This window comes from Leiobunum rupestre, chromosome 5 (genome assembly GCF_980474605.1).
Source record: "Leiobunum rupestre chromosome 5, qqLeiRupe1.1.hap1, whole genome shotgun sequence".
In the NCBI taxonomy this organism is placed as follows: Eukaryota; Metazoa; Arthropoda; class Arachnida; order Opiliones; family Sclerosomatidae; genus Leiobunum; species Leiobunum rupestre.
The window spans coordinates 7,547,275-7,564,257 of NC_143388.1; the positions used below are offsets into that span (position 1 = coordinate 7,547,275).

General features: G+C 37.1%; 2 protein-coding genes across 3 annotated transcripts in view; one reads left to right on the top strand and one right to left on the bottom strand.

Annotated features, from left to right (window-relative positions):
* The first annotated feature begins 11,298 nt into the window (after positions 1-11,298).
* Positions 11,299-14,165, top strand: Chrac-14 (DNA polymerase epsilon subunit 3 Chrac-14). Its single transcript, XM_090174837.1, has 4 exons — positions 11,299-11,465; positions 12,086-12,171; positions 12,894-13,012; positions 13,962-14,165. The coding sequence occupies exons 1-4, from the start codon at positions 11,400-11,402 to the stop codon at positions 14,054-14,056; spliced, it is 366 nt and encodes a 121-aa protein (XP_090030963.1). The 5' UTR covers positions 11,299-11,399; the 3' UTR covers positions 14,057-14,165.
* Positions 14,166-16,983, bottom strand: part of LOC149943439 (E3 ubiquitin-protein ligase LRSAM1-like) — a 33,651-nt gene continuing 30,833 nt past the window's right edge. For both annotated transcript variants that reach the window (XM_090174836.1, XM_090174835.1), the window contains 4 exons: positions 16,836-16,967; positions 16,657-16,766; positions 16,425-16,578; positions 14,166-15,293 (listed from right to left, as the gene is read on the bottom strand). In XM_090174836.1, coding sequence (XP_090030962.1) covers positions 15,171-15,293; positions 16,425-16,578; positions 16,657-16,766; positions 16,836-16,967 — 519 coding nt within the window. In that variant the 3' untranslated portion in view covers positions 14,166-15,170. The remainder of the gene's footprint in view (positions 15,294-16,424; positions 16,579-16,656; positions 16,767-16,835; positions 16,968-16,983) is intronic.

The window sequence follows — 16,983 nt, forward strand, 5'->3', positions numbered from 1 at the left end:
GAGCGCGAGCGCGAGCTCCACTCTTCCGGAGAAAAGAGAAGAGCGCGAGCGCGAGCTCCACTCTTCCGGAGAAAAGAGAAGAGCGCGAGCGCGAGCTCCACTCTTCCGGAGAAAAGAGAAGAGCGCGAGCGCGAGCTCCACTCTTCCGGAGAAAAGAGAAGAGCGCGAGCGTGAGCTCCACTCTTCCGGAGAAAAGAGAAGAGCGTGAGCGTGAGCTCCACTCTTCCGGAGAAAAGAGAAGAGCGCGAGCGCGAGCTCCACTCTTCCGGAGAAAAGAGAAGAGCGCGAGCGCGAGCTCCACTCTTCCGGAGAAAAGAGAAGAGCGCGAGCGCGAGCTCCACTCTTCCGGAGAAAAGAGAAGAGCGCGAGCGCGAGCTCCACTCTTCCGGAGAAAAGAGAAGAGCGCGAGTGCGAGCTCCACTCTTCCGGAGAAAAGAGAAGAGCGTGAGCGTGAGCTCCACTCTTCCGGAGAAAAGAGAAGAGCGCGAGCGCGAGCTCCACTCTTCCGGAGAAAAGAGAAGAGTGCGAGTGTGAGCTCCACTCTTCCGGAGAAAAGAGAAGAGCGCGAGCGTGAGCTCCACTCTTCCGGAGAAAAGAGAAGAGCGCGAGCGCGAACTCCACTCTTCCGGAGAAAAGAGAAGAGCGTGAGCGTGAGCTCCACTCTTCCGGAGAAAAGAGAAGAGCGCGAGCGCGAGCTCCACTCTTCCGGAGAAAAGAGAAGAGCGCGAGCGCGAGCTCCACTCTTCCGGAGAAAAGAGAAGAGCGCGAGCGCGAGCTCCACTCTTCCGGAGAAAAGAGAAGAGCGCGAGCGCGAGCTCCACTCTTCCGGAGAAAAGAGAAGAGCGCGAGTGCGAGCTCCACTCTTCCGGAGAAAAGAGAAGAGTGCGAGCGAGAATAAAAGAGAAGAGCGTGAGCGTGAAATCAGCCTCTGAAAAAAAAGAGAAGACCACGAGCTTCAGCTTCTGAGATAAAAGAGAAGAGCCCGAGCGCCGCCCTTAGAGAGTGAAATTTAAAACAATTGATTCCCGCCTTTCTTCGCGAATCACATCACGTGGTGCTTTTTCTGAATGTGAATTTCCCAGAATCTATCGGCCTCTGAGAGAGGGCGCTTCTCATTACGAGCAGACCGCGAGCTCTAGCTCTTCCTCTTACAAGAGCGCGAGCGTGGGCTCGCCCTCTTGTACTAAAAGAGATGAGCGCGAGCATGGGCTCGCCCTCTTGTACTAAAAGAGATGAGCGCGAGCGTGGGCTCGCCTTCTTGTACTAAAAGAGATGAGCGCGAGCGTGGGCTCGCCTTCTTGTACTAAAAGAGATGAGCGCGAGCATGGGCTCGCCCTCTTGTACTAAAAGAGATGAGCGCGAGCGTGGGCTCGCCTTCTTGTACTAAAAGAGATGAGCGCGAGCGTGGGCTCGCCTTCTTGTACTAAAAGAGATGAGCGCGAGCATGGGCTCGCCCTCTTGTACTAAAAGAGATGAGCGCGAGCGTGGGCTCGCCTTCTTGTACTAAAAGAGATGAGCGCGAGCGTGGGCTCGCCCTCTTGTACTAAAAGAGATGAGCGCGAGCGTGGGCTCGCCTTCTTGTACTAAAAGAGATGAGCGCGAGCATGGGCTCGCCCTCTTGTACTAAAAGAGATGAGCGCGAGCGTGGGCTCGCCCTCTTGTACTAAAAGAGATGAGCGCGAGCGTGGGCTCGCCCTCTTGTACTAAAAGAGATGAGCGCGAGCGTGGGCTCGCCCTCTTGTACTAAAAGAGATGAGCGCGAGCGTGGGCTCGCCTTCTTGTACTAAAAGAGATGAGCGCGAGCATGGGCTCGCCCTCTTGTACTAAAAGAGATGAGCGCGAGCGTGGGCTCGCCTTCTTGTACTAAAAGAGATGAGCGCGAGCGTGGGCTCGAGCTACTCACTGTGAAAGAGAAGAGCGCGAGCTCAGAAATTTGGTTTTTGCCTATCTCTGCACAAAATAGAGCATATTTTTGTATATTTTTATGGCGTGATATCAATATATTTGGGAATAATGACTATGTTGATCTAGTTTTCCTCTCACCAGGGTGCGTTTCAATCGCGTCGGAAGACGTAAGTTTTAGGAAACCTATTTCCCATTGTGCTTCGGGGTAAATAATTTCCCTTAGTAGAAATCAATACATTCTTGGGGTGCGTCAAGTTTGTCATACCGTGTTCTTACAAAAAGATTTTTTCTTAACATAAGATTCGAAACAAACGCGCTTCTTTTACTAAGAATTCTTTTCCGCATAAAATTCATCTAAAAATCCAAACCCAAAAGCACATGTTTCTGAAAACCCTTTTACAAACAAGGATATAACTTGCAAACTCAACGCGGAAGGAGTTACTGGGATCGAAACCGGCTCCTCTGGCTGCGAGGCGAAAGTGCTAACCACTTCGCCACCCGGCCATCTAGTTAGCTAATTTAACTTAAACCCAACCTAACCGTAACCAAAACCCAGAAAAACTAGTCCTAGTCATCAATTATCGATTTTCATAAACATGGGAAAGAAATCAGTTGATGTAAACCACAGCCAATTAATTTGGGAACCATTGCTACTTTATTCGCTTCTATTGGTAGGTATTCAAAATCTGCACCTCCTAGTGGTTACATCCTGAACTATGCATTTCTGAAATAAATTTCGCGAAATGCATTATGAATGTGCGCCAGCCGTGCGCGAACGTTTTTAGTTCCACATCGAGATATATATATCGAAGTGGGACTATTGCTATGGACGGTTAAGTGTTGTATGTTGTTTGGCGTGGAAAAGCGACGACACGGTTGATGGAGCTGCGAAAAATAATTTATTAATTTAACTTATATTAACGCCGGTTGCCGCGCAAACTCGAAAACCGACGCTCTACCAATCAAGCCAGCCCGTTCTCTTAGAAGTTTATTCGGAACTTCTAGTCCTTTTAAGCGACGCGGGGGGATTTGTCTAGTTAAGTTGTCGCAATTCTCGTTCCTTTTTCCGGGTTATTTTACGTATATTTACGGCGTTTTAGGTCAAGTTAACCTCAAACTTCGCCTCCCCCCGCCCCAATTTCGACCCCCCTTATCGAAACCGTGTATGGTCAGAAGTAATAAATAAGTGTGGCATTTTCTTATCGAAACCGTATATGGCCAGAAGTAATAAATAAGTGTGGCATTTTCTTATCGAAACCGTATATGGCCAGAAGTAATAAGTAAGTGTGGCACTTTCTTATCGAAACGGTGTATGGTCAGAAGTAATAAGTAAGTGTGGTACTTTCTTATCCAAACGGTGTATGGTCAGAAGTAATAAGTATGTGTGGCACTTTCTTATCGAAACCGTGTATGGTCAGAAGTAATAAGTAAGTGTGGCACTTTCTTATCGAAACCGTGTATGGTCAGAAGTAATAAGTAAGTGTGGCACTTTCTTATCGAAACCGTGTATGGTCAGAAGTAATAAGTAAGTGTGGCACTTTCTTATCGAAACCGTGTATGGTCAGAAGTAATAAGTAAGTGTGGCACTTTCTTATCGAAACCGTGTATGGTCAGAAGTAACAAATAAGTGTGGCACTTTCTTATCGAAACCGTGTATGGTCAGAAGTAATAAGTAAGTGTGGCACTTTCTTATCGAAACCGTGTATGGTCAGAAGTAATAAGTAAGTGTGGCACTTTCTTATCGAAACCGTGTATGGTCAGAAGTAATAAGTAAGTGTGGCACTTTCTTATCGAAACCGTGTATGGTCAGAAGTAACAAATAAGTGTGGCACTTTCTTATCGAAACCGTGTATGGTCAGAAGTAACAAATAAGTGTGGCACTTTCTTATCGAAACCGTGTATGGTCAGAAGTAACAAATAAGTGTGGCACTTTCTTATCGAAACGGTGTATGGTCAGAAGTAATAAGTAAGTGTGGTACTTTCTTATCCAAACGGTGTATGGTCAGAAGTAATAAGTATGTGTGGCACTTTCTTATCGAAACCGTGTATGGTCAGAAGTAATAAGTAAGTGTGGCACTTTCTTATCGAAACCGTGTATGGTCAGAAGTAATAAGTAAGTGTGGCACTTTCTTATCGAAACCGTGTATGGTCAGAAGTAATAAGTAAGTGTGGCACTTTCTTATCGAAACCGTGTATGGTCAGAAGTAATAAGTAAGTGTGGCACTTTCTTATCGAAACCGTGTATGGTCAGAAGTAACAAATAAGTGTGGCACTTTCTTATCGAAACCGTGTATGGTCAGAAGTAACAAATAAGTGTGGCACTTTCTTATCGAAACCGTGTATGGTCAGAAGTAACAAATAAGTGTGGCACTTTCTTATCGAAACCGTGTATGGTCAGAAGTAATAAATAAGTGTGGCACTTTCTTATCGAAACCGTGTATGGTCAGAAGTAATAAGTAAGTGTGGCACTTTCTTATCGAAACCGTGTATGGTCAGAAGTAATAAGTAAGTGTGGCACTTTCTTATCGAAACCGTGTATGGTCAGAAGTAACAAATAAGTGTGGCACTTTCTTATCGAAACCGTGTATGGTCAGAAGTAACAAATAAGTGTGGCACTTTCTTATCGAAACCGTGTATGGTCAGAAGTAACAAATAAGTGTGGCACTTTCTTATCGAAACCGTGTATGGTCAGAAGTAATAAATAAGTGTGGCACTTTCTTATCGAAACCGTGTATGGTCAGAAGTAATAAATAAGTGTGGCACTTTCTTATCGAAGTCGTTTATGTGTGGCACAAAATAATATTATCGCCTTCTTGGCGAACTTGTATAGTTTGTATAGTTGGTCCAGAGATTTGGTCTCATTCGATAGAGCTCTTTGACGCGCACGCAGTGCCGTTAATTTCCGCCCCCTCTGACCAACCCCCTTAAAGGGAGAGTGATCGAAAAAAACAATTTGGTCTCATAGAACAATAAAAGTAAATGATTGGAATCGTCTACGCTCGCGTCTACTTGAAAGAGTGAGACCAAAAAATTCAAAGCAGTCGAACTTAGGGCGTGTTGCAAAAGTCTGCTTTGCTAGAATCAAACATGTTAAATTCAAGGGGCTAGCACTTTGGCAACAGGCCCCTAAGCTGCAAAGTATGCGACCATGGGGACAGAATCTCCGTCTTGCCATATTCTTAGTACATAAATACATTCTTGCAATAATATGATTCATGCAGTTGTTAATAATCCATGTTAAATACCTGCTCTAAGAAAATACTAATTTAATCACCGAGATAATATAAAATCACATGGCCTGAACAGCTTTTGTATTGGTTTGCCCACCCGAGTATCCTGAGGGTGGGCGGTGGCCACTCTTTAACATAGGATGGTAAATTATATATCAATGTAGAACTAGTAAAAAAATAGCTTCCATATTTTACAATGGATTCCAACTATTTAATTCGATAACAGGAAATTTAGATGTTACTCAAAAATAGCACATTTTTAAACACAGTCTAAAATCTTGGTTACTTCAAAATGATACTATCAACACGTAGCCCTCAACCTCTCCTTTTTGTTAATCTTTTAATATATTTTAACACACTTATGATGTCATATTTGCTGAATTCCTGATGGTATATTTTTTAACCTTGTTTTGTATTTTATTACTGATTCTTATACCCCAGTTTTTTTTGTTTATTTTAATTGTGTAGTTTTTTAAATTTTTTCGTACTCTTTTGAGAGTTTGTTGAGAGGGGTTATACAATCACCGTGTCTCTTTGTCTGTCTGTCTGTCTATGTGTGTCTGTCTGTCTATGTGTGTCTGTCCTGCGAACGCGTTCGCATTGTCCGCGCAAAGGTTAATCATTGCGTACGCAGTTTCTCGAAGGGTTGGCAAAACCACCGTGTGACGGTGAGCGTTAACGGATTGATTTGCGGTTGGGTTTGGTTTGGATGGTCTTTTTTTCGCCAACGCTCACCGTCGCGACAGTTTTAACTCAGTTTGATTGGAAATTTCGTTATTGTAATGTTTATGTGTAGGTTGTGAATGTTGGGTTCGTGTTATGACGGTTGTGGGTGTTGAGTTTGTGTTAAGATGGTTGTGGATGTTGAGTCTGTACGGGCGTTTTCTCTCCAACTTCTTCTTAATGACTTTGGGACGGACCGAGTGCTGAGTGTAATGCTACCTCTCAACGTCCAATGGCAGGGTTTCCACCAATTGAACACGGTATTCGTCTTAGTATCAATTTCTGATTTATTGGCGCCGGCCGGGAATCGAACCCGGGTCTGCTAACCACTCAGCCACCAACGCTTGTTAATTTACGGTGTTTTTCTAAAGGACATTCGCCAAAGCTGTTTCTAAAAAACAGCTTTGGCGAATGTCCTTTACAAAGTTATAACGTTAGGTACTATAATTTATCTTATATTTAATTAAATATTTATAAATTATAAAAATCTTATATTTAATTAAATATTTATAAATTATAAAAATCTTATATTTAATTAAATATTTATAAATTATAAAAATCTTATATTTAATTAAATATTTATAAATTATAAAAATCTTATATTTAATTAAATATTTATAAATTATAAAAATCTTATATTTAATTAAATATTTATAAATTATAAAAATCTTATATTTAATTAAATATTTATAAATTATAAAAATCTTATATTTAATTAAATATTTATAAATTATAAAAATCTTATATTTAATTAAATATTAATAAATTATATGAATCTTATATTTAATTAAATATTTATAAATTATATTAATCTTATATTTAATTAAATATTTATAAATTATATTAATCTTATATTTAATTAAATATTTATAAATTATATTAATCTTATATTTAATTAAATATTTATAAATTATAAAAATCTTATATTTAATTAAATATTTATAAATTATATAAATCTTATATTTAATTAAATATTTATAAATTATATAAATCTTATATTTAATTAAATATTTATAAATTATATTAATCTTATATTTAATTAAATATTTATAAATTATATAAATCTTATATTTAATTAAATATTTATAAATTATATTAATCTTATATTTAATTAAATATTTATAAATTATAATAATCTTATATTTAATTAAATATTTATAAATTATATTAATCTTATATTTAATTAAATATTTATAAATTATATTCATCTTATATTTTATTAAATAATTAAGTATTTTAATGTAAATGTTATCGTGATCAAGAATTGAACTCGGATCGCATTGTTGTCACGCGGATAGTTCACCGCCGAGCCATTGACTTTCTTAGGGAAATTTTAAAGTAAAGGAACCATTATGATAAGGCTGGTTTTTTACTAAACGGATGAATACAATATCTGTGGATATTTTTTATTGAAATTTGTTTATTTTTTATTTTTGTGAATTTGTTTTTATTTCGTCGGGAATTGAACCGGGAGCGCGGTTTTAGGACTTTGATTCGTTGCCGCTGTGTTATTAATTCCTTTTACGTTGTGTTATAAATCTGTAATATATTATTCAATGACGTTGTTAAACTCTTTAATTGTCAGTAGGTTTATTTTTTCGGATACGCTTTGTTGTTGTGTTTTTTAACTGATCGAGATTACGGTCTTTTTTGTCTAATCTTTGGTATTGTTGGTTTTTCTGTATCTACTATTTTTTAAGTTTATTTCCTTTTCCCCGAAAAATCGTCCAGTCTTGGAGGAACCTTAAGAGCGTAAGTCATGCCCAAAAGCTTATCCGGTTTCATTATAATAACGTAAAAAATCGTATTTGTGAATGGTAAGGTGTTGCGCTTCTTGATATTATATTATCTATTGCTTGATTTCTAAGTATTTGAACTAATTTATTGCTTGACTGCGTTATAATATTTTTCTATGAATTATTTTGATTCTGAAGTCTGATTGCTTGACTGCGTTATAATATTTTTCTATGAGTTTTGTTTCTGAAGTCTGATTGATTGGGTTGTTATTGTGTATTTTTCTATTCGTTATTTTTATTTTTTGATACTCTAATATTTTAAACTGGATATAGTATAACGTTACTTCTGCGTATTTTGAATGTGCGTGACGTGGAGGGTATTTTCACGTTTTATTAGGATCAGTTTTTTTAATTTTAAATATCTTTCGTTTTATTTGTATTTTATTTCGTTTTTTCAGTCGTATATTTTTATCGAGTTGTATACATCGTGCGCTTACACTTATGTTGGTCTGGTTCTTAACTGGGTCGTCATTACTTCGTAATTTATTTTAAACGTTTAAGATGTTTAATGCAGTTCATCAATTGGGTTCGCTTGTTTTTATTTATAACTATTCCGTCTACGGTCATTTATTGATATACGAGCTGTCTTTTAGTCAAGGGGCTTTTTGTGCTTTGTGAATGGTACGTTTTTCGCTTCTTGTTAATACATTTTTTATTGGTGTGGATATTTGGACATCTACGATTCCTAATGCAGTCATTGTATTCCTGGGTGTGCGAATCATTATATGATATTGGAAATTGGACGGTATTGGTCTTTTCATGCGGTATGTGTCACAACGTCAACTGGAAGTCTACGAGTCGTCCATTACCAGATTCGAATATAGATATTCTACGGTATCTTCATCAAGGGCGAGTGTTGAAATAAAATGAGCGTTAAAGATGCGGCAAGTATTTCGTAAGCGAGAAAAATACAAATACCCTCTGTATATATTTCTTTAATTAAAATTTGCTTCGTATTATATTTAACTGATAAACTTGTTCTGTAAATAGGGTTAAATTCAATTGTGCATTGTTTTAGTACGTCCAACTCGCTGTTGTAACTACTTAATTTATATTATTCTGAATAAATTAAACTCGGTTGTTTCCTCTCAATTATTTTAATTAAAATTAAAATTTTATACCGGGCGGTATTGAACCGGGATTACGTTTTTAGTAAATAACTCTGAAATGCGGAGATATCTTTAAGGGTCGTCTCGAGAAATTAATACCACTAGGGACAATTCTACCGAGGAGAGGTATATTTTGGCTTGCCAACTTGTTCATGTTAATATATTTTTATGCTAGAATGTGATTATTGTATAATGTAGCTAAGCTAACCAAAATGGGCTTACAAGTCAAACTTGACTTAGCCCTACTCCTAATGTATCCAAACTCTGTTAACTCCAATAAAACTTGAACTTGAATTTTATCGCTTTCAAACTTAAAATGAACACTTATCTTTGCAAAATTATTTTAGAACCTAAAACTGGCTATTAGAAATAAGAGTTGTGTTTCTGAAGGTATTAATTTTTTAAATTTGAGATTTAGACGCGTTTTGTGTGGCATTTATCAACTTGAGCGTGGCTGCTCTAGTACCAAGTAAGATAATATTTTAGATGTAGAAATTTTGAAAAAGAAGATGTCGCTACTGCTCTACCGTCGGGCCCTCAATAGGTTAGAGTGTGCAATAACTGGTGGCTTTACCGGGGAGTCTGGTTCTGGCTCTTGTAACCCATAAAGGCGGTGGCGCACTGGGATATACTGGATATTGAGCTTCAGCTCAGGCTAACGGAGAGGGTCCGTGCAAACTGGCCGCCTCGCCGGATTGGGTTGCCTGCTGTGGGGCGGCGGGCCTCCGTATGAGGGCACGGCGGTCCTGTTTCCCGGCCTTTTGGGGTCCCGGTGCCAGCTGTGCCGGGTTACTTGGGCTGCTGTGTGCTCGTCGTTCCCCTTTAGGAGCTCTCTCCAAAGGGTTTGACTCTTTACCTACGTAGGTAGGGTGTCGGCTGGAGTTGCTACAGCATCCACTCTTAATCCCACTGCTGTGTGCGAAGTGGGGATTGGTCCACCCATTGCTGCACCTTCTGCTGGGTTGAGTGGCTTGCGTCAAAGGTGCGACCATCAGTAGTAGGGTACTACTACCCATGCTGGATTTGTCACCTGTCCGGGCTAGGTGGACGCTGGCGTAGGGCACTATGATGATAGGCCTCCGGTGGTATGGTCTCTGTTACTAGGGACACCGGGCTATAAATTCTGACACACTGCCCTACCGTCGTACGTTAATTTCCTTCTCGCATGGACAATGCCGTAAACATGGGGCTCTATGCTAGACCTTTACTTATGGAGACCTTATGATAGGCTTATGGTGGTATCAAAGGTTTATACAATAAAGTATCCATCTAGGCATAAGCCTATCTTATGGTCCCCATAAGTAAAGGTCTAGCATAGAGCCCCATGTTTACGGCATTGTCCATGCGAGAAGAAAATTAACGTACGACGATACGGCAGTAGCGACATCTTCTTTTTCAAAATTTCCACACCTAAAATATTATTTTACATTTTATTTTTCTTTTACATCAAAGTATGCTTGGAAAAACAGTACTGTTCTGCAATGACTGGAGAACAGGGTTGTCGTCGTTGGTTGTCGTAAACGGTTTGGTGTTAAATAAATTAGATAAAAAGAGGCATGGAAATGATGGAAGCCCTGTTAAAATATCGTCTGCCTCGCTGAGTCACTGATTTCCCAATTCTAGTCATCAGCTTCCAAAACCCGCCACTTGGAATAACGTGTATTAGCATCTTTGGCGAACTAAAATTTCCGAAATACATTGAAGAAATTTTCCGTGCACGAACCTTTACAATAACGTAGGCATCGATTCTATCGAAGACGGTATAAAAAATAAAAGTTATATGCAGTAGAGATAAAGAAAATTCATAAATTCAAATATGTGGCCTCTTAATTATAAATATGTGGCCCTTTTAATATAAATATGTGGCCCTTTTAATATAAATATGTGGCCCTTTTAATATAAATATGTGGCCCCTCTCAGAAATGCAGGGGGGCTAAAGCCCACTTCAGCCCACCCTTAGCGCCGCTACTGGTTATATGGCAAAATTTTCAAAGGGACTAGAAAGGCAATATCTATCTATTTATTGGGCTAAATAGACATATTAATTTAAATATACCGTCAACCGACAAAGTGTGTAAAACCAAAGATAATTTAAACTCGTACCATAGATTCGAAATCACTCTCTCGCGCATTGCCGATAGCGTTTACCCACTTCCCGCTGGAACTGAGAAAAATTCGCTCTATGGTTTGCGCCTTACCTTAACCGATGGAGCCCGATTTTTCTGAGGTCATGTGCCGGAAAAGGGTAAACCCTTCGTAACAAAACCGTCAATAGGAAAGCTCTCAGTATTCGAATCTAGGGTACGAGTTTAAATTATCTTTGGTAAAACACATGCGGGGTGAAGTAGAGCCATCTATTATTGATCTTGTTTTTCATTGCGTACATTCCTTGGGCCCTAAAGAAAATAGGTCTCATCATGGAGCTTCTATACATATGTATAGAAGCTCCATGGTCTCATATAAGGTTTTTACGGACAGCCTGGCGCCATCTATTAGCTATGTAATAACGTAGAGATGAGATAGTGTAGACTATGCTAGTAGATGGCGCCAGTTGCATTGTCTGTGATAATCTCAAAAAAGCGGGTTTTTGGTTATGTTATTGTTTAATGTGATATTGTTTTATTTTAATCAAAAATATGGCAGAGAAACCCGAAGATTTTAATTTGCCAATATCTGTCGTCTCTCGAATTGTAAAAGAGTCAGTAAGTTGATCCAGAATGTTGAAAAATAATAATAACTGAATATCGCACAACCACATTTAGACTGATTAGTTAACCTAGAGTGAAAGGTGACCCATGGATTAATTAAATTGATAGCTACTTAATCCATGTGAACCCATGTCCAAGCATATAAATTAGTTATATTTTTCGCCTTGCGTGCGAGAAGGGTATAGGCCCAGTCACTTTTTGTTCATAAATTGACTAATTTAAGATATTACTAATCAAGTGATTTCAAAATTCATTTTGCACTTGAGTTTAGGTTCTTAAAAGACTGTAAATAAGCCTGAACTAATCAATGGCTAAAAAACCTCAACTTTCACAAAGAAAATCATAAAATTTCAAAATCTCCTCTAAAATTCCTATTTTTCCTAAAAAAATTCCAAGCCTTTCCCTGGTCACCCTGAAGGAGTAACAAAAGTGCCATTGGGAAAACTATGTAACAGAATCTGCTTAAACTACCTTGTGACGTTCAAAGAACACCAACGCAATTTTTTATTTTACCCGATGCCACGTTTTGTTGCTCATCCTATTTTTATCTTCTGGTTAATTGGTTGGATGATAAAGGACTTAGTTATGACTAACTAACATAAAAACATTTATAGCTGCCTGAAGGAGTAAATGTCTCTAAAGAAGCGAGGTCAGCTCTATCCAAAGCAGCTAGCATTTTTGTACTTTACGCCACTTCATGGTAAAACCGAGTTTTTTATATGTTTAGACCGCTTTGACAGAATAGCCAAGCTAGATAATAGGCAGTATTCAGTTTTGTGCTTTGCAGTAGACTTGTTCGAATGACAGAATTCATTGTATTCGTACACTGTAACTTACTGGGATATGAAATGCGAGTGTATAAGAGGTTTAATTGGGAGACAGAGTTTTATGGGTAGTAATCTAACAAAGGGGAAGAAAAGTTCAGTATGTTGTAGTCCCTCATTTTATTAGTCCTTTCAATTAGAATTGCACTGTGATGGCTTGGTACTTTCAATATCCTTTTCTATTACAGACAGCTCAGAGGTCCTGTAATTCTTCTTTTTAAATTGTGAAATGTCTGCCCTATACTTTTTTATTTATTGACTGAAAACTATTGTTTAATCCTCTTAAGGTTGCCAAGTAACGTCAACAATTGTTGTTCCTATGCCTTTTTTATCTCTATAATCATTATATCCAAACAATTTTCATTGGGTCTTCCTTGCATTGCCATTGAATCTTACACTTTTATTTCTATAAGTTGTAAATCCACTTATTATCGGTTATAGCAAATAAAGTGTATGAAAACTGTGATTTAGAGCTTTTATCTTACTCTTAGTTTTCGATAATGCTTGGTAATTACGATAAATAATTGGAAGCCAAACTATATCTGTTCAAAGTGGTTCAATTTTAAATACTTGTATAGTTAAACAATTTTTTTTTTAGTGCAAACAATTTTGCATCCCAAGCTAATAGAAAAACACTCTCTGGGCAAGATATATTTTCCGCATTAAAGGAAATGGAATTTGATAGGTTCATTGAACCTCTAACAGAACACTTAGAAGGTAATTTGAACTTCTAAAATATAAGAACTGCCATACTGGGGTAAAAATTTCTTAGTTTTACACATTATCATATTAATTTGTTTGGTGGATGTTAACGCAAGACTACTAGTTATGAAACTGTTGGATAAAGTTTGATTAAATTTTCTTCGTAGACTATTGTAGTGTTTCAGCTTTTACATCTTACAAAAAAATGTGGAATTTAATATTACTTCACTTACAAGGAGACATCCCGAGTTGTTTCTCCCTGATTTTTTTTCAAACTTCGTGGTTTAGTAGACCTTCATGTACCTTGAAAGCTCTTAAAGGGAAAAGTTTCAATGGCCATTCGTTTTGCCATGGCAACCAGAAATGTTTTTCACAACTCAAATTTAAACATTATCTACGTAAAATAGCATGGGAAATTCATGGACTGTAAACCCTTACGATTTGACCCATTTTTATCAATTTTACCCAATGGTTTTGCAAAATTTAAATTTTTTGAAAATGGCAAAGGGGGGGGGGGGGGGACCCTTACAATCCGTGATTTTCCTATGCTATTTTACGTAGAGAAAGTTTAAACTTGAGTTGTGAAAAACATTTTTTGCCATTGCCAAACCAATGGCCATTGAAATTTTTTCCTTTGGTCTCTATTTTAGTCCAGAAATACTCTAATGTTAAACGGAAGCACAATGCACAATGGAAATATCTTATAGATAAAAACTGCATGTGTCTAAATCCCTTTCTTTCACACTGTACCTCAAAATGCAGACATTCTCTTGCTCTCAGTCCCTTCTGGCATAGTTTCTTCCCAGAAGAGGTGGTTTTTATCTATAGGACATAATCCATTGGCTCTTAATTGTTACTGATGGAAGGGTTATTTCTGTATACTGTGGGATATGCCAATCTAAAAGTAGCTATAGGCAAACTTCCCTAGTTAAAACTATATAAGTATACAATGTTTGCTCTACAGCATATAGACAAGACAAAGCGAACAAAAACGCAAATAAGAAAAAAGCAGAGAAAGAAAAAGAAGCTACCACAGTAGAGAATGAAGATTCAGAGTAAACTTTAGTTCTTTAAAAGTTACAATGAATATTAAATTTCAGTTTTGTACTTTTTCTTGAAAAATATTTTGTAATGTATTTTTAAGACAAGTAAACATTTTTGATAAAAAGTGCAAATTTTTAACTTTAAAATTCTCTTCGTAATTCACAATTTGACTGCATATTTATAAACTTGAACAAAAATATTTTCAATAATAACATTTGTAACATAATCACCCGTGAAAAACATTTGTGAACGCTAATTCCTTCTAAGGACGAAAATACTGTTGAAGAAATTCTTAACACCACCTCTCCATCGGCACCAAAATAGACAAACTTAATGGTCAGTACTATCTAGTAAACAAAGCTGTGAAACAACTTATCTTCATTAACTGGCAATAAAGGATACGGTGCAGTTGTGTACTGCTATATTAGTGTCAGTTCATAGTGACCAAACTGAACTAAACTTCTAGATATACTTTTCATATTTGGTTCATCTGCAACTTTGCAAATACTTAACTGTGTACTTAAACTATTGACTTAAATATTAGTTTTCAGTCAGATTAGGTTCAATATTTGCAAGGTCGTTTTTCTCAGCACAACAAAATAGTAAAATAAAAAGACTGCTTTGGCCCACTAAGGAAGTGGTATGTTACATAAGATATTTTTAAATATTTGACAAAAATTTTTATGACTATTACTGTATTTTTATATGTGGAATAGGAATTAATATGTGCAAGTGCAACAAATTACATTTGAATTGCGACTAGACAAACATTTGGTTTTAACGCATAGACTAACCTGAAGACAAGTTTTTCACTTTAGAGTGGAAAAAAGCATTTTGATTTGTAATAATTATCAAATATAGTAAAGTTTTAAGAGTAAAACTTATTTTTACTCTTACAGATATAGAAAAATTAAAAAATGTTAACTAAGCTAAAGACTTTAATATAAAATTGCATTACTACTCGATAGCAAGTTTAATTTTAAATTGGCACTTATTCCTTAGGCGCATTGTGAATAAATTTTTTTGTATAGAAATTTGAAATATTGCAAAGTTTTTACATTGATGAAATAGGATGCTTCGATAAGAAAACATTAAATTGAGAAACAATCTGAAAACTAGTCTGAAAAAATTAGTAGCTTCCCAAGGTAAGTTTGGTGTTTATGGGAAAACGGCATAATGGGCACAATTCTAGACCACCAGCGCATTGCCAACATGAACAGACATGTCCACATGGTAGAAAAACTATTGCACTCTGCAAAAATAGTAAAATAGCATTCAAAATTAGCTTAGATCCCAAACAAGGTATCTCTAAGAATTAAATTTGAGATAATTTAAATATAAAAAAATATGCAATACTTATTGAATTTGAGAAACAATTATAATATTTAAACTATGTATAATTTCTATATTAATAATAAAAATAATAATCAGCTAGGCTAATCAGGGGCGTAGGAACGTTCTAGAAGTTGGAGGGGGCAAAGATAAACGAAAAGGGGTCTGGAGAATGGTTTTTAATTTTTAATGGAGTGTAGCTTCTCCGAATGCATGTTACCACTATATAAATGGGCGGGAAAAGACTGAAATTTAAACACAGTTGAGGTTCTATAAACTGTATATGCTTTTAAAATGATAATTTTAGACTTTTGAAGATTTCAACTGACTTAAAGGTTGGAGGGGGCAATAACATTAGTTGCCCCTCCCGGTTCCTACGCCCCTGAGGCTAATACCCAAGACACCACCTTAGGCCTAAGTCATCAAGCGACTTTTAAAGCCATTAATTCAAGTGGCTGGGTTACAATGCGTAGGAGCGTGGTGGCAAACCCTTCACACCACATGAGCCAACAGCTCCCTACACTAACCTCCACAATTTTTCATTTTTAGTCCTATTCAAAATATTGCAAATATATATTTGCACAGTTTTAAATATTTTTGATATTAAATGAAGGTGGAAAGCAAATGCTCTTTGCGAAAAATGCCAAAATGGAAAATATTTTAGAGAGGTATTTTTATTGTTATGCTCTGTGGAGGTTGTTGCCTGTACAATTTCCACAAAAACCCAGGTTAGTTAAAGATAGTGGTTAGTGCGTAAGACCTGTTTTTTGTTGGAATTCAAATTCTCATTCAAAATAAGTATTATTTGGATTCGTAGCTTGCTTGTGGGCATGGCTTACGTTCGTTGGCATGGTAACGCTAATAGGTCTTGTGATTGTTTCGCAGGATTGTGGTACTTGACGTTATATTAATATTATGGTGGCCGTTCCAAGGGTGGGCTTAGTTATGACGTATGCCTATGACGCTATGAGCAAGCTCCAAATAGTCAAGCTTTCACCTTAGAGCAACCTCTTCTCTAAATAAATTTTACAAATACTAAAATATAACCTACTTCTTTATCCAAACACACAACACATTCTGTTTGGTGCCATATTTTGATATTTGATAGAAGAGCATTTTGTTGCTCTTCTGTAGGACTGTATATTGGAGCTGTAGGCGATACATCTGGTGAGGGGGCAGTTGGGTCTCGGGGCGATTCTGGAGATCTGCAATAGATATAACACTTGTATTCTCGCATATTATTATGTAAAATTGTAAAATTTTCATAAAACATTAAAACATACAATGTTGACTGAAAGCAACAACTGTCAGCATCAAAATGGGAATTTGTTCGAATTGCTGCTTTTGATGCATTGAGGATCGAGTTTTGCAAAGTTCTGTTCGCAACTCCCAACTGAACAGACCGTAAAAAATTTCAAGGTATTACAAAAAAAGATTTAAACTGAAATAAAATACTACGCACATTATACATATCTTCCGATGTCATGGAGGCGACTTGCTTAAGGTCGAGTTGAGCCATTGCAAACTGCGTTACATAGTTCTCTGCTCCAACGTCTATCAGTATTTGTCTTAAAACAGGATCCATACTTAACTCCTATATAATTTAAAAA